At 31.0% G+C, this 16,297-nt stretch overlaps 1 protein-coding gene across 1 annotated transcript; it reads left to right on the top strand.

Moving 5' to 3' along the window:
* Positions 1-11,441: 11,441 nt before the first annotated feature.
* Positions 11,442-15,962, top strand: LOC107901507 (ATP-dependent 6-phosphofructokinase 3). Its single transcript, XM_016827545.2, has 13 exons — positions 11,442-11,671; positions 12,323-12,369; positions 12,467-12,506; positions 12,751-12,813; positions 12,912-13,049; positions 13,156-13,314; positions 13,456-13,509; positions 13,709-13,777; positions 13,894-14,023; positions 14,164-14,429; positions 14,511-14,556; positions 14,653-14,807; positions 15,400-15,962. The coding sequence occupies exons 1-13, from the start codon at positions 11,570-11,572 to the stop codon at positions 15,601-15,603; spliced, it is 1,473 nt and encodes a 490-aa protein (XP_016683034.1). The 5' UTR covers positions 11,442-11,569; the 3' UTR covers positions 15,604-15,962.
* Positions 15,963-16,297: the final 335 nt, after the last annotated feature.

Here is a 16,297-nt window from a genome sequence, read left to right as displayed (position 1 = left end):
TATAAGCTGTCCAATTTTTGGTGTAAAAATGCTACTCAATTTGTTGTGTAATTGCTGTCCAATTTGTTGTGTATAAGCTGTCCAATTTTGGTGCAAAAATGCTGCTCAATATGTTGTATATATGCTGCCTAAATTGTTGTATATATGCTGTCCAAATTTTGGTGTGAAATTGCTGTTTAGTTTGGTATAAAAATGCTGTCCATATTGACATATAAGGGCTGTCCAAGATAGGGTAGATTACCTATGTTGTAATATGTAGTATAGTTAGTAAATTGAAATGAAATATGTGTACAAATAAATGTTTGGATATATGCTTGATTTATGATATATAATCATATATGTTTGGAAATGTTTTAAGAATTTGAATGATATTAAATTTTGATTAGGTAAATAATAATGATATGGTTAGTATATAAAATTTGATTAATGATGCAAGTTGATTTTAATTGGTTATGTGATTAAATATATATATATGGAATGAGATTTTCGTGGTTGAGTTGGTATAATTTATATAAAAAAAATTGAGTTGGATTTTTGATCGGTAATGCCTCGTAACTCAAATCCGGCAACAGACACGAGTCGGGGTGTTACAGCTCTTTCTGTTGTTCTTTGTTGTTTTTCTTTTGGCATAAATCGCTTCTGCTCTTCAATTTGGTGCCTTGGAGGAGTTCTAAAGGAATCCTCACTTGCGAGACGCTGACTTGGGCAAGTTTGGATGAACAGATCGCCTAAGGCTGCACGGATTGCGAGACGAAAGGTCTAGCCCCGTAACCCGTATTAGTCGCCGAAATAGGGTATGATGCATTACCAAATTTTACCAAATAAATTTTTTGTATTACGAGTTAAATATTATTCATTTATCGAAACATGTCATGACGTCCCTTAGATGGGCCTCTGAAGCCCAAGACATACATCAGGACCAAACCGAGATTAAATCAAAACCATAAGAAAATTTTTGCAAAATCTCAAAGTTTTTTTTTTTGAACTCAATATAACCCCTTTATAAATATCTAATCTTCCCTGCAATTTTAAACCTAGATCAATCCAACACAACCAATTCATTTCAACATATTTTCAAGATAGATTTAACGTATTCATAAGATAACTTCATCACATACCAAAACCAAAATTTGTTAGCCATACCAATGGCTAACCATACATTCATTTCAAATTAACATTTACTTTATTAGCTTATACATGCCATTGATTTCCAAAATAAAGTTTCTTTATATACCGAGATCTTGAGGTTGATAGTGTGATATGTCTCTGACCGAATTCGACCTCCGAGCTCTTAACACTACAAAATAGGGGAAAAAGAAATAGGGTAAGCACTTTGTGCTTAGTAAGCTCATGTAATAAGAATTATACTTACCTAATATTTTCAATACAATGCAATAAACATTCATACATCCATTCAATGCATTATTCCTTTAACATGCACAAACTCAACATTCAAGTTAGCTCAATAATTTCCATGTATCAATAATATATATACCATGAGTGATGAGCTCATCAATTCCATGATTTCTCTTCCCTTGTTATTTTTCCATATTTATCCCGTTGAATTCCTCAGAATTTCGATGGATTTTCAGAGGTACACTTTAGTGTACAAATCCGGGTCCGTCAATTCATATTCACATCAATAACAAACATTTCAAGCATTTAAGAATATAATTCAAGTTACACGAACTTACCTCGATACTTGTTCGTAAAAAAATCTACTAATCCCGAAATTTTTATTTTCCTCGATCTAGCTTCATATTTGAATTTTCTGGATCTAAATAAATAAATTTAATCATTAATCTACTACATTTCATGTTCATATGTAACATTCTCTATAATTCCATTATTATTTATAGTGCATTCAAAGTTGTCTCACTGAGTCATAGTCACTAAATTATTTATATCTTGAGCTACGGAACTCTAAATTAAGATCCGCTAATTTTCCCAGAAACTAGACTCACATATCTTCTTACAATAAAATTTTCATAATTTTTTGTTTATCCAATAAGTATAGTTTATTCTTTAAAGTTTCCCCTGTTTCACTGTTTGACAGTTCCGACCCCTCCTCACTAAAAATTAATCATCTCATTTTACAGAATCCAGATGATGTTCTTGTTTGTTTTTTTTAACATAGACTTATTAAGAATTTTAAACATATAAATTTAAGCCCCTAATTATTTTTCTCCAATTTTTTATGATTTTCCAAAGTTAGAACAGGGGAACCCGAATTCATTCTGATCTTGTCTCACAAAATCTATTATATCTCATTATTTACAACTCCATTGCTTACATCATTTCTTTTATAAGAAACTAGACTCAATAAGATTTAATTTCATATTTTATTCATCCTCTAATTCGATCTATAAAATTTTTGGTGATTTTTCAAAGTTAGACTACTGCTGCTGTCCAAAACTGTTTTAGTGCATGATGTTAATTACCATTTTTCCCCTAAGCTTTCAATAAATGATAATTTCATCTCTGCTCAATTAACCTCTCAATTGAACTTATTTTTATCAATTAACACTTTATTCTACCACTTTAAACTACTTTATAACATTTGGAAATCATAATTTTAGCACTAGACTTTAATTCCAAACCTTTTCACAATTAGATCCTACAAATCAATTTCTTTTGAAATTACCTAATAAAATCATCTCATAAACAAATTAAAGCTTCAATTTCATTCTATTTTATCATAAACTTACAGAATTCAACCATGGTGACTTTCAATTTTATTCATGAAATCAAAACTAATGAATTTAGTAATAGGACCTAGTTGTAAAAGTCTTAGAAACATAAAAATTACAATAAAAAGGTAAGGATTAACTCACTTGGTGCAAAAATTATGAAAAAAACAGCTTGAATAAACCCTTAGGACGTTTTTGGCTGATGAGAATGCAGAAAAATAAAGAGAATTCTAGATATTCCAATTTGGTCCCATTTTTATGTTAGTAAAATTTGTTATTTTCCCATTTTACCCTTATTTCACCAATTTTCCTGATTTTTCTCAGCTTATGCGGCCCAAAATATCTCCTTTTGGGCTTATTTAAAATTTATGTCCCTCCTCATTTAACAATTGAGCTATTTAATCCTTCTAGTAACTTTTACACCTTTTTCAATTTAGTTCTTTTCACTTAATTGACTACCCAAACATTAAAATTTTCTAACGAAATTTTAATACCATATTACTAACATTTCATAAATATTTATAATAATATTTTTGACTTGGTTTTATGAGATCGAGGTCTCGATACCTTATTTTTACCCAATTTCTTCAATAATTTCATTTTCTAACTAACCACTAAATCGGTAAAATTTTTCTATCTATATTTTCATACGATTTTCCTATAATATCAATATTCATGCAAAAATATTAAAATAAATTTATTTTTAAATCAGATTTGTGGCTACGAAACCACTGTTCCGATAACCTTGAATTTAGGCCATTACAACATGAAAAGAAATTAGAGTCCAAAATAGTGAGCAGCTACTTTATTGGTTATTTTGAGCGATCTAGGGGCTATAAGTTTTATGATCCCATAATAAGGAATATTTTTTTAGATGGGAACTGCAACATTTTTTTAGGATGTTGAGTTTGGGGGAGAAATAAGGTTAGAGACATTGCTTTTAAGGAGGAATTGGATTCTAACTCAATTACTACTATCACTTTTGACGATGTTCAAGTTTTCATACCTATCATTGATCAAAAAGTGAATCCAGAACCACAACAAGACAATGTTGAACAACTTTCCATTCAAGATGAGGTAATTGTTCCAGAAAAACAAACTCAACAACCTCAAGAACAAGTGTCATTAAGAAGGTCCACAAGAGAAAGGAGAAATGTTATTCCAAATGATTATGTTGTATTTCTCGAAGAACATGAGGATGGTAATGGAATGATGGAAGATGATCCAATCGACTTTCATCAGGTCATGAAAAGTTCTAATTCTCAAAAGTGGATTTATGCCATGAAATATGAGTATAAGTCTATGCAAGACAATAAAGTTTGGGAACTTGTCCCATTACTTGAAGGTGCAAAACCAATTGGTTGTAAATGGATATTTAAAACCAAGAGAGATGCCAATGGTAATGTGGAGAGGTATAAGGCGCGTCTTGTAGCCAAAGAATATACTCAGAAAGAAAGCATTGATTTTATTGAGACTTTTTCTCCAGTTTCATCGAAAGACTCTTTCAGGATAATCATGGCGCTTGTTGCTCATTTTGATCTTGAGTTACATTAGATGGATGTTAAGACTGTCTTTCTTAATGGCGACATTGAAGAAACAATTTATATGGTGCAACTAAAAATTTTAAGTCGAAAGACTCAAAGAATATGGTTTGCAAATTGACAACATTCATCTATGGACTCAAACAAGCTTCCCGTCAATAGTACCACAAGCTTCATTAAGTAATTGTTTCGTTCGATTTTAAGATGAATATTGTTGATGATTGTGTGTACCACAAATTCAATGGGAGTAAGTACGTATTTCTGGTTCTATATGTCGATGCTATTTTGTTTGCCGCTAATGATATAATTTTATTACACGAAACCAAAAGGTTTCTATCTAAACATTTTGAGATGAAAGATATTAGGGACACCTCTTTTGTTTTAAGAATTTAGATACATTAAGACTGATCTTGGGGTATTCTTGGACTGTCACAAAAGAGCTATATCGATAAAGTACTCAAAAGGTTTGGTGTGCAAAGTTGTAAACCAGGTGACACCCCTGCCGCTAAAGGAGAAATATTTAGTCTTACTCAATGCCCTAAAAGTAACCTTGAAATTCAGCAAATGCAAAAGATTCCCTATGCATCACCTGTTGGGAGTTTATTGTATGCTCAAGTATGTACGTGTATAAAACGCAAAAGATTAGAAATTAGTCTAAGAAACCTGAAAATTTATCTCAATTAATTCAAAGTTCAAACCTAATCCATTTTGATTTGAATATAAAATGCAAACAAATTAAAACCTTCAAATTCAAACCGGAGAAAATGGGAGCAAGGATAGGATAGCTGATGGTTTTCAAATTCAGTTGTAACCTTTGAACAGTAAAGAGGGAAAACACTGCTTCCAAACGGTGAGTTTTAGTATTAAGTAATATGGTGCGTTTTATATTAAGCTAAACGGTGAGTTATATGAAACAAATTTCTTCTATAATTAATAATTCTTAAAAATTGTTAAAGTTGCTTTTTATCTTCAATTTTTTCAGAAATTTTTTTTATTTTTACTATAATATGATATTTTAGTTTAAGACCATCTGCAGATAATTTTAATCCTAAGAATTCTATTTCTGTTTTTTCTAGCTCTACTTTCTTAGGACTTAGTATAATTCCATGTTTATGAATTCTTGAGAAATGATACTTAAATATTTTCTATGTAATTCTAATGCATCTAAAAATATTAAAATATCATCTACATAAACTACACAAAATTTTTTATATTTATATTAAATATAGAGTCCATCCATCTTTAAAAGATTTGTGGTGCATTACATAATCCAAATGGCATTACTTTCCATTGATAATGTCCATTAGGTGCATTAAAAGCTGTCAAAGGCTTGGACTCTTCTGTTAGCATGATTTGCCAGAATCCTGATTTACAGTCAAATTTACTAAAATATTTTGCCTGTTTAGCTTGATTAATTAAAACATCATTTCTTGGAATAAAATAACCATAAAAAATAATATTTTGATTTAATCTTTTATAATTATAATCATTCTACATTTTCTTCTTTTTATTTCGGCATGATTTCTAACCATAAAAGCTAGACTAGAATGTGGACTATTAGTTGCTTCTATTACTCCTTTTTTTAATAATTCTTTTAATTTGTATATCAAATTCATCTATATCTTGTTTAGTATAGATCACTGGTTTAACTCTAATAATTTTATGGGGATTTCTAATTTAATTTCACAATATCTAGGCTATTTTGCCATAATTTTAATGGTTTTTCACTAAAATTATTTTCTAATATTTTAAACAACCAATGACTTGTTTCAAGTTGTTTAGTTTGTTCTTTTCTTGGTGGTGTAAGGTTTTCATCACAAACAAATTTATGATTTTTTACCAATGGTATTTCTACAGAAGTTTTTTTCTACAGATAACATAATTAAATTTTTATCAATAGAAAATGATAAATGTTGATATATAAAATTAATCTCCATGCATTGCTGGAGAGCATAATATTTTAGGTATCACAAATCTTACATTATTTATGTAGATTGACTTATTTTTAGCTTTATATTGGATTATGGTTTCATTACTATCTATTCCTATGACTTTTATTAGATGTTTCATAGGTTCTCATTTTTCTAAAGGAATGACATTCTTTCTGTAACTACTAGTTGTAGCTCCAGTATCTAATAAACATGTAAAGAATATGTTTTATATGTCGATGGTATTTTGCTTTTCGCTAATGATATAGGTTTATTGCACGAAACCAAAAGATTTCTATCTATGCATTTTGAGATGAAAGATCTTAGAGACGCCTATTTTGTTTTAGGAATTTAGATACACCGAGAGTGATTTTGGGGTATTCTTGGATTGTCACAAAAGAGCTATATCGATAAAGTGCTCAAAAGGTCTGAAGTACAAAGTTGTAGACCAGGTGACACCCCTGCTGCTAAATGAGACAAATTTAGTCTTACTTAATGCCCTAAAAGTAACCTTGAAATTCAAGAAATGCAAAAGATTCCCCATGCATCACCTGTTGGGAGTTTAATGTATGTTCAAGTATGTACGTGTCCGAATATTGTGTACATTGTTGGGATGTTAGGCAGATATTTAAGCAACCTTAGTATAGACCATTGGATAACAGCCAAAAGGGTTATGAGATATCTTCAGAGACCAAAAGATTACATGCTTACTTATAAGAGATCAGATCTTTTGGAGGTCGTAGGGTATTCTGGTTCTGATTTTGCTAGGTGCCAAGATAGTAGGAAATCTGCATCAAGCTATATTTACCTATTAGCTGGAGGAGTTATATTCTGGAAAAGTGTCAAACAGACACTTGTAGCTTCATCCACTGTGGTAGCAAAGTTTGTAGCATGCTATGAGGCATCAAACCATGGAATATGGTTGCGAAACTTTGTCATTGGGCTGCGCATTTTGGAGAATGTAGAAAGACCACTCAAATTATTTTGGGACAATAAGTCAAGAATGCTGTATTCCAATAACAACATGAGTTCATCTAAGTCAAAGCATATTGACATAAAGGTCCTAGTTGTGAAAGAAATAGTGCAAAATGGTCAAATATCCATAGAGCACATTGGGACAAACTCTATGATAACGGATCCGCTCACAACAGGCTTACCACCCAAGGTCTTTCATGAACACACTACTCACATGGGTGTTACATTGTTTGAGGATATCATGATTTAGTGGGATTTTATATTTTACTTGTTTTATGTTTGTTTTCAAACATTTATGTATTTAGTTATTTTCTAATCAGAAATAAAATATTCAGTTTATTCACTCTGTTTGTTATTTTGATACTGACCTCAATTAAGTTTAAAGAGGAGCAGTTGCAAATAGACATGTTTAGATCATATTGTGTGTAATTTCCATACTACACATCCATACTTGATCTATGTCATTTGTTTGTATTAATATGCGAGATCAGGGATGGATTTAGTTACAATATATGTAAAGAAAGTTGCCTTAGTTCTATGTTAGCATAAGTAATGGACAAGATTGTTCGAAATACCTTTTAAATATGATAGTAAAATTTTTGAGCTTATAAGGCTATATAATGACATGTAATTATAGAGTAATTAGTATATATATGTGTGGTCCAAGTGAGAGATTGTTGGAAAATATGGACATCACATATATAATAAGGGTAATTACATGTTATTATTGACTATCATGATAGGTTAGCCCAAATTAAAAGTGATCTAAATTTGGTTAAGGTTTATTGGGCTTTAATTATTAAATAAAGTATGAGTTAAATATGTGTAGATATTCTAGTAATTAATTTCTAATTAATGATAGGCTTATTAGAAATTAGGGCTAATGTGCCAAAGTTATATATATTAGGGTTATGGTCCTCAAATTACACACAAGATAACTTTTCTAATATCCCATCATTAGTAAAGAGAGAGCAAATATTCTTTGAATTTCTTGTGTGCTAATTTGGAAGATCAAATCCCCATTATCAGAAAAAACTTCAAGGAATTCATGGATTCAGGTACGCTTCCGCATCTAGTTTTGTTCTTGATTTATTCTTGATGATTTGACATGACAGATCCTGGTTTATGATTTATTAAGTTTTGTATCAAGATTTTAACGATTCTAGCACTATGATCTAAATTTTAAATTCTAATTAAGTCATAAAAGTAACAATATCACATCAATAAGATTTTTCTATTCGTCTAATCTAGAGGTGTTCATGGGTCGTTGGTCACCTAACCTGCATTGGGTCAAGCTTGGGTTCATTTTTCAACTCCGAGTTGGCCTTACCCATTTACTTTTCAAAATATATAAAATAATTTTACTTTAATATTTATATATATATTTATAATTAAATTTAAATGAAAAATATTTTTCTTTAACATTAAAACAAGCCATTTGGGTGAGTCGAGCTCGTGCTTGAACTTGAACTTTTTTTAACATTAATATCATTATAAGTTTTATTCATATTTTCTTTTTTTTTGGATACAATGCTTAAAACTACCCATAGCATCTTCCAAACTCTTAAATAGGAGGATAATGCGCTTCAACGCACTTGAACCTATGTCCTCCTGCACTGACAACAATACTGATGCCAATCGAATTAAGATTCAATCAGCCATGAATACCTATAGTTTAACCACTTGCTTGGATGCTAAGTACTAACTTAAATTTGACATGGAGCAATTTTTATACATGTGAATGAAATTGTAAATACGTTTTTTTTATTGTATGAACAATTTGAATATGACATATTAAAAAGAATAATTCTGCATTTCAAATAGTTTCACCTCAAATTTTAAAATTGATGGCTAAACTAATTTAAAAATCTCATTCTGACAATACTAATACTTTTGAAGATTCAATTAAACATTTTAAATTTAAAAATCACTTTAGAATATTTAAAATAATTTTAAAAGGTTTAGTGTAATTAATTTTATTCTTTAAAATCTAAAACTTTAATTTTCTCCGAATAAAACGATAAACCACATTGTTATTAAATTTATATATTAAAATGTATTTTTTAAAAATAAAAATCAATTAATCTTGAGGGAGGAGGGAGGCGAGGCAGTGGCCTTCACCCCAAGCATGAAAAATCGCCCTTTTAATTTTATAGGAAATTACAAACTAGTGGTAAAATTTTATTTCAATTTTCAGAACTTTTTATTCATTTCTGGCCCGAAACAAATTTCCATACTTTTTTTTTTTGTAGAAAAAGTTTATGGGAGGGATTTTTACATCGATATAAAATTAATATGGTTTTACATCATAACTTTTTTATGATTGATATATTAACAACTCAGCCATCATCTTTTAAATTTTATTCATATAGATCATGCATGTTAAGTTCGAAGTAAAGAAAAAAATTAACTATTTATTTTATGCAAAAAAAACTATTAAATATATATTAATATAAACAATATTATAGATAGATATGAAAGAGATATTGCACATAACAAGTACAATTATATTGATAAATTCAACGTTGAACTATTAAAAATATGAATAACAAAAAAAGTACTTCTATGACACGTTTGGTTACTAGTATAATAACATGAGTAAAAAGTTTATTTAACACATATTTCAAAATAGTTACATATAAAATAAGGAATAATTTATATAAATTTAAACTTGAAACGAGAATGATGAGTAAAAAATCTTTTAAAAAATAAAACCTCTTCAAAATAAGTAAAAGGAGGAAGAAGAAGAAGAAGAAAAATCATTATCTTTACCACAAACAAGTCATGTGAGTGGCTAAAAATTACCATTTGTAATTAGTTTATTGCTTACTTATGTACTAAAACATGTGGAAAAATAATACTCCTATCAAACTTAGCATTATTATTAATGAGACAAGCTCAAATATTTACCTGACTCAAGTCATGTTTATTATTAATTTTGTATTATAAGTCAATTAAACATTAATTCAGTTGTGGAATTAAAAAAAAAACTCATTCTTTTTAAAGTAATATTTTTTACGAGAGTACTTTTGTTATTTTATATTTTTGTATAAAATATCAAAATCTATCTACAATGAAATTTGAACTTAAAACACTATAATTTTTAAAACCTCGAACTTTACTATTTGAACCAATGAAATATTTATTTTTTATATCAATTTATTTATTTATGGTCGTTCTATAATATAGTGTTAATAATCAACCACTAGAATAAATAAAAATAATTTTTGTTGGTAATTATATAAAAATTGATAAAAATATATTTTAAGTCTCTATATTTAGGGTATATTTTGAATTTAATTGATTTAGTATTATTTTTTAGGATTGTAATATTTTTGTTTTTTAGATTTAAAAATTCAGTTCTAATTATTAGCACGGTTAAAATTATTCGATTAAATTTGTCAATGTGACATTTTGAAACAATAAAAATATACACTTAATAATTATGTAATAAAAGAAATAACATTATAATAGACTTAAATTTAATAAAAAATTAATAATATTAATAAGGAGAGTAAAATTTTTAAATCTAAAATATTGAGAATCTAAAATTTTAAAAATAGAAATAAAGAGAATAAATTTCCACAACAAAAAATCATATAAATTTGAGCATATTTTAACCAGAAAACTATAAATCGCCCGACGCATGGCGAAACCTGTGGGAAGGGGAATGATGCATATACACTATAAAGAATACAACGAATGCAGCACCACCTGTTTTGTGCGCTACACAAATTAAGTAGTTTTGTGCGCTACACAACCATAGAAGGGGAATGGGACTAGAATTTAGATCCAAAGCACAAACGACGTGTTTTATATTTTTAAGTGTTTTCTCGCACATTTGATTATTTCTTTTAGGGTAGATTACGATTTTTTTTCACCATCAATATTTTAATGGTTAAATATTTATATTTCATATTTCATTGATATAAATTATACTAAAATTTTTAATGAATTTATATTAAATATTGAATTAATAGTTTTATTTATTTTTTAAATGGGAAATATCATAAAAGTACCATTTTATTTTATTTCCATATAAACAAAATTTTCATTCTCACAACTATTCTCATATTTGATAAATAAAATTGTTGATACCAAATCTATTACGATTTTAATTATTTATGAAAATTAAATTATAATGAATATTCATATATCAAAATTAGGCAAAACTAAAATTTTAAAATAAATTCACAAATTTAAATTTAAAAAATATTACAAAATTTAAAATATTCTGTACGATGTACCAAAAAAAAAAAACCTCTCCGAAGACAATCCCTATATATTAGCATTACCATTAGCGGCCAATTCCTTTTCCAGTTTTTTCTAAAGTAAAAGAGAATACTCGTAATATAATAATATATAAAAGCTTGTCCAACTATTCTCCGAGAATTGAGAGAATCGAACGTTCACGTTTTCCTTGAGAAAGCTAGCGATGGGAAATCCCGGCGATACGCAGATGAAGTTAGCCACCGGCGAAGGCGGTTACGTCCTCGAAGATGTTCCTCACCTCACCGACTACCTCCCTGATCTTCCTGTACTTTCTCTTCTTTTTCTCTTTTTATGTATTTATTTTACTTGTTAAGTACTGATCCGGTTTACTTGAGATCGATAGAGACGAGTTAGTGGTGCACATTGTTGAGATTTTTTGTTTAGTAATAGTTACTTACTTGATCAGGCTTTGGATTTCATTGCACTGTTGGTTGCTGGGAGCTAAGAGTTTTTTTTTTTTTTTCATTTTCAGCACCTTTAAGTGAACGGTTTTCCGTCACTTTAGATCAAAAGAGCCGAGGTGCACAGTGTTAAGATTTTTTTGTTTGTTTGTTTAATGATAGTAATTTTTCGGTTTTCGATTTCATTGCTCTGTTGAGTGCTGAGAGCTCAGATTCATTTTTTTTTGGTCCCTTTCATTTTGAGCATCTTTATGTCATTATTTTTCTTCACTTTAGATAAGAGAAACGAGGTGTACGTTGTTGATATTTTTGTTTAGTGATAGTAATTTGATCAGCGTTTGATTTCATTTCTCTCTTGGTTGCTTAGAGCTCAGGCTCCTTTTTTTTTTCTCCATTTTGAGTACCTTTAAGTTGCTGCTTTTCCTTTTCACTTTCTCTCTTGTTATTTCTCTGTTTTTATAATATATATATATATATAAAACATTTTATTTTATCGGTGTATATTTACGTGGCAGAGCTATCCGAATCCTTTACAAGACAATCCAGCTTATTCAGCTGTCAAGTGAGTAAAATTAAAACTGAAAGGTTTCATCAGCTAATTCATCAATTTTGGATTGTGGTTGACGGTGGTTTATTTGTGCGGCTTTTTTTATTCTCAGGCAGTATTTTGTTAATGACGATGATACCGTCACTCAGAAGGTGAATCCTTGTCTACTTGATTGGATTTTGCATTTTATGGAAAAATTATTTGAAGTTATACTCTGTTTTCTAAGGCTTGCATTTCGTTGAAGTTGAGGTTTATATGTGGTCAAGAAAGAATGCAGTGAAACCTTTAGACAAAAACAATTGTTTGTTTTATATGTTGCAACTAATGTTATAAATTCTTAGTTACCTATATACCTTTTTAATCAATTGGTTAACTGATTCACTAGTTTTATTACAGATTGTTGTTCACAAGGACAGTACAAGAGGGGTGCATTTTCGACGTGCAGGACCTCGCCAGAGGGTAAAAAAATTCTCATCTTGCCTACATGCTATTGGGTTATAGTTACTGAATGATAAGCTATGGACAGTTCACTGACTGACAGTTCTTATGTTTATTAGGTGTATTTTGAATCAGATGAAGTGCATGCATGCATTGTAACATGTGGTGGTCTATGCCCCGGGCTCAACACAGTGATCAGAGAAATTGTGTGTGGCCTCTGTCACATGTATGGTGTTAAAAAGATTCTTGGAATAGATGTAAGTAATTTTGGTACAATACCTTGGGTTATTTTGTTTATGATCAGCAAAGAGAATACCATCATCTGATAATCTCACTGACAACTTTTACTTGAGACATCTTTAGGGAGGATACAGGGGTTTTTATTCAAAGAACACTGTCACCCTAACTCCCAAAGTTGTCAATGATATCCATAAACGTGGTGGTACAGTCCTTGGGACGTCAAGAGGTGGTCATGACACCTCAAAGATTGTCGACAGCATTCAGGATCGCGGAATCAATCAGGTGTGAATGAGGTGCAAGTGTAGAGTTTGTCAGAGATCCCCTTTGTTTGTTTGAATTTATGTCTCATATTTATTTATTTCAAATGTCTGGTATCACGTGGCTACTTTTTGTGGGTTCTAATTGTCTCCTTTAGTGATTCAGGTTTATATACTCGGAGGTGACGGGACACAAAGAGGAGCAGCAGTGATTTTTGAGGTATTAGCATTTGGCATTTTTTTTTCAGTTTCTGAGTGTCAAATAAGAAATATGTTGCGTAGAGGCTGATCAATATAACCAAGGGTTAGTCAAGGATGCTTCTATTAAGTATTGTCTGAATAATCTAAGCTATTCTTCATTAATTTGAATACCGAACAATGAAACTAATTGTTATTCTTATGTTTAATGATCTTGGCAGGAAATTAGGCGACGTGGCCTCAAAGTAGCTGTTGCTGGAATCCCAAAGACCATTGACAATGACATACCGGTACTTCACATATTCGTAGTTGTAGTTCTCTACAAATTTCGTTATTGTTACCACTTGAAAGACTTGTCGATTAATCCATGAGATGACATCGTGCTGGGTTGCTGATTTTGGTTCAGGTTATTGACAAATCATTTGGTTTTGATACTGCGGTTGAGGAGGCTCAACGTGCCATTAATGCTGCACATGTTGAATCCCTAAGTATTGAGAATGGCGTTGGACTTGTAAAGCTAATGGGACGCTATAGTGGTATGCTTAGTTTTAATTATAATGGATGGATTCTTTACAATTATGTAATCGATGCTGCCTGGTGTCTCTAGTTTTGTTTGATTGTGGAATTGGTGTTTTTGGATCCCTTCTTTAATTTTCTTATTTAACTGCTGCTGCAGGTTTCATTGCAATGTATGCTACACTAGCCAGCCGAGATGTTGACTGTTGCTTGATTCCAGAGTCACCATTCTATCTTGAAGGAAGTGGCGGACTTTATGAATATATTGAGAAACGACTCAAAGAAAATGGACATATGGTTATTGTGATTGCTGAAGGAGCAGGACAGGATCTTGTTTCAGAGAGCTTGCAGTCCATGGACCAGCAAGATGCTTCAGGAAACAAGCTTCTTCAAGATGTTGGACTGTGGATCTCTCACGGGATAAAGGTGCTACCTTCAATTGATGCATGGCTATCGAGTAGATGTCTATGTAAAATCTACACTGAAGTCTTTTATCACTTTGTGTAGGATCATTTTGCGAAAAAGAAGATGCCCATTAATCTTAAATATATAGGTTAATGTCTCATCCACTCTTTATTTACTTTGTTCCTACTAAATTCAACCTTTCGATAATGTGCAAAGATATATGACATGAAAAATTGGCTTGCAGATCCTACATACATGATCCGGGCTATTCCTAGCATTGCTTCCGATAACGTCTACTGCACCCTACTTGCTCATAGTGCAGTTCATGGAGCAATGGCTGGGTATACAGGCTTCACTGTTGGTCCCGTCAATGGCAGACATGCTTACATTCCATTTAATGTATGTTCCACGACTCCTTTCATAAACTGTTAAAAGCTATAAATTATTGTCCAAGTGTCCATGGAACCCATCAACCATGAATGTTGCTAATCAATTTCTGTTTGTTATTCTCGCTTTGTTTGAGACAGAAACTTAGAACAAAAGTTAAATACAAGAAGGGGAAAGAAAGAACTGTGGTAGGTTGGATGTATATTTGCCAAACTTGACCCGAATCCGGAAACCTGAACCGATCAACCCAAACCCAAACCCGATTCAATCTGATTTTGACTATAAATGTCAACAACCCGAAACATGAATTAACTTAACCTGACTGAAAAGACCTGAACCCAAAACGATCCAAACCCACATGGACTTGGAATTTTCGAAATTTGAATTGACCTGATCAAGATTGGCTCAACCCAAAATTAACTCGATGAGTTCAATTGACAGGTCTAGTTGCAAGGAAGTGGCATATATGTAGGTTTAGCCATTGAGTTTTTGTTGTTCGATCTACTGGCAAAAAGATTATCATCATGGAGAGCTTCATTTGGTCTCCCACTAATATTTAAACACTTTCTTGACTGAATTTATCTTTTCTGATGGTAATTCGCAGCGTATCACCGAGAAGCAGAACAAGGTTGTGATTACAGACAGGATGTGGGCAAGGCTGCTCTCTTCGACTAACCAGCCAAGCTTCTTGAACCCCAAAGACATTGCTGAAGCCAAGGAAGAGAAACAACCTGCAACTGGCTTGTTGGATGGGGAAAATTGCAAAGACAAAAAGTCAAATACCGAAGAAGATCCTTGCATGGTTTGAAAGTTCCCTCCCACTTTTTTATGGTCACTCGGAATTAGCACTCTTTATCATCCTTAAATAATCAGTTAAATAGTAACTCGGGCTGCGTGGATTACTAAATAGTTAGAAATTTTGGTGGAGGTGGATATTAACATTAAGAAGTTCATGGTCTGCTTACATGTGTTTTGAAATGTATGATCAGCTAATCTAGGCTGCCATGGAACTGAAAGTACTGATCAACCTTGCATTGCATCATTTTTGTCTTTCATGTTCCTTTGTGTTATGTTATTTCTGTATGCCGTAAGAGAAGATAACTAATGGTTATATCACTATTCCAGGTTAGAAGCTGTTTTATGAGTAATTTATTATTATTATTATTATTTCTGTTTCTGAATCCATTAATTGGGGGCCAAAAGAAACACAAGAAACTTTATTAGTCTGCTGCTGTTGTTGTATGAATTACTTATAGTTTGAAAATTTGGTGGTGTTTTAATCAATTGGGTAAGTCAAGTTGATTTTGGATTAAGTCAATTGAGTTTTTAAAATAATCTGATTATTTATTCGTCTTTTTTGAGTTAGAATTGTTTTTAAGTTCTGTTGCGGAAGTTTCAAGTGAAGCAGAGAGCATAAGAGAAATTATGACAAAGAAAAGACTCGATTTGATTCAAAATTCAATGAATGCTGCTTGCTTACACTGTTTTCTTAAGTAGCTGAA

Source organism: Gossypium hirsutum, chromosome D06, assembly GCF_007990345.1.
Source record: "Gossypium hirsutum isolate 1008001.06 chromosome D06, Gossypium_hirsutum_v2.1, whole genome shotgun sequence".
In the NCBI taxonomy this organism is placed as follows: Eukaryota; Viridiplantae; Streptophyta; class Magnoliopsida; order Malvales; family Malvaceae; genus Gossypium; species Gossypium hirsutum.
Note: the sequence above shows the minus strand (reverse complement) of the source record. Positions and strands in the feature narration are given on the sequence as shown.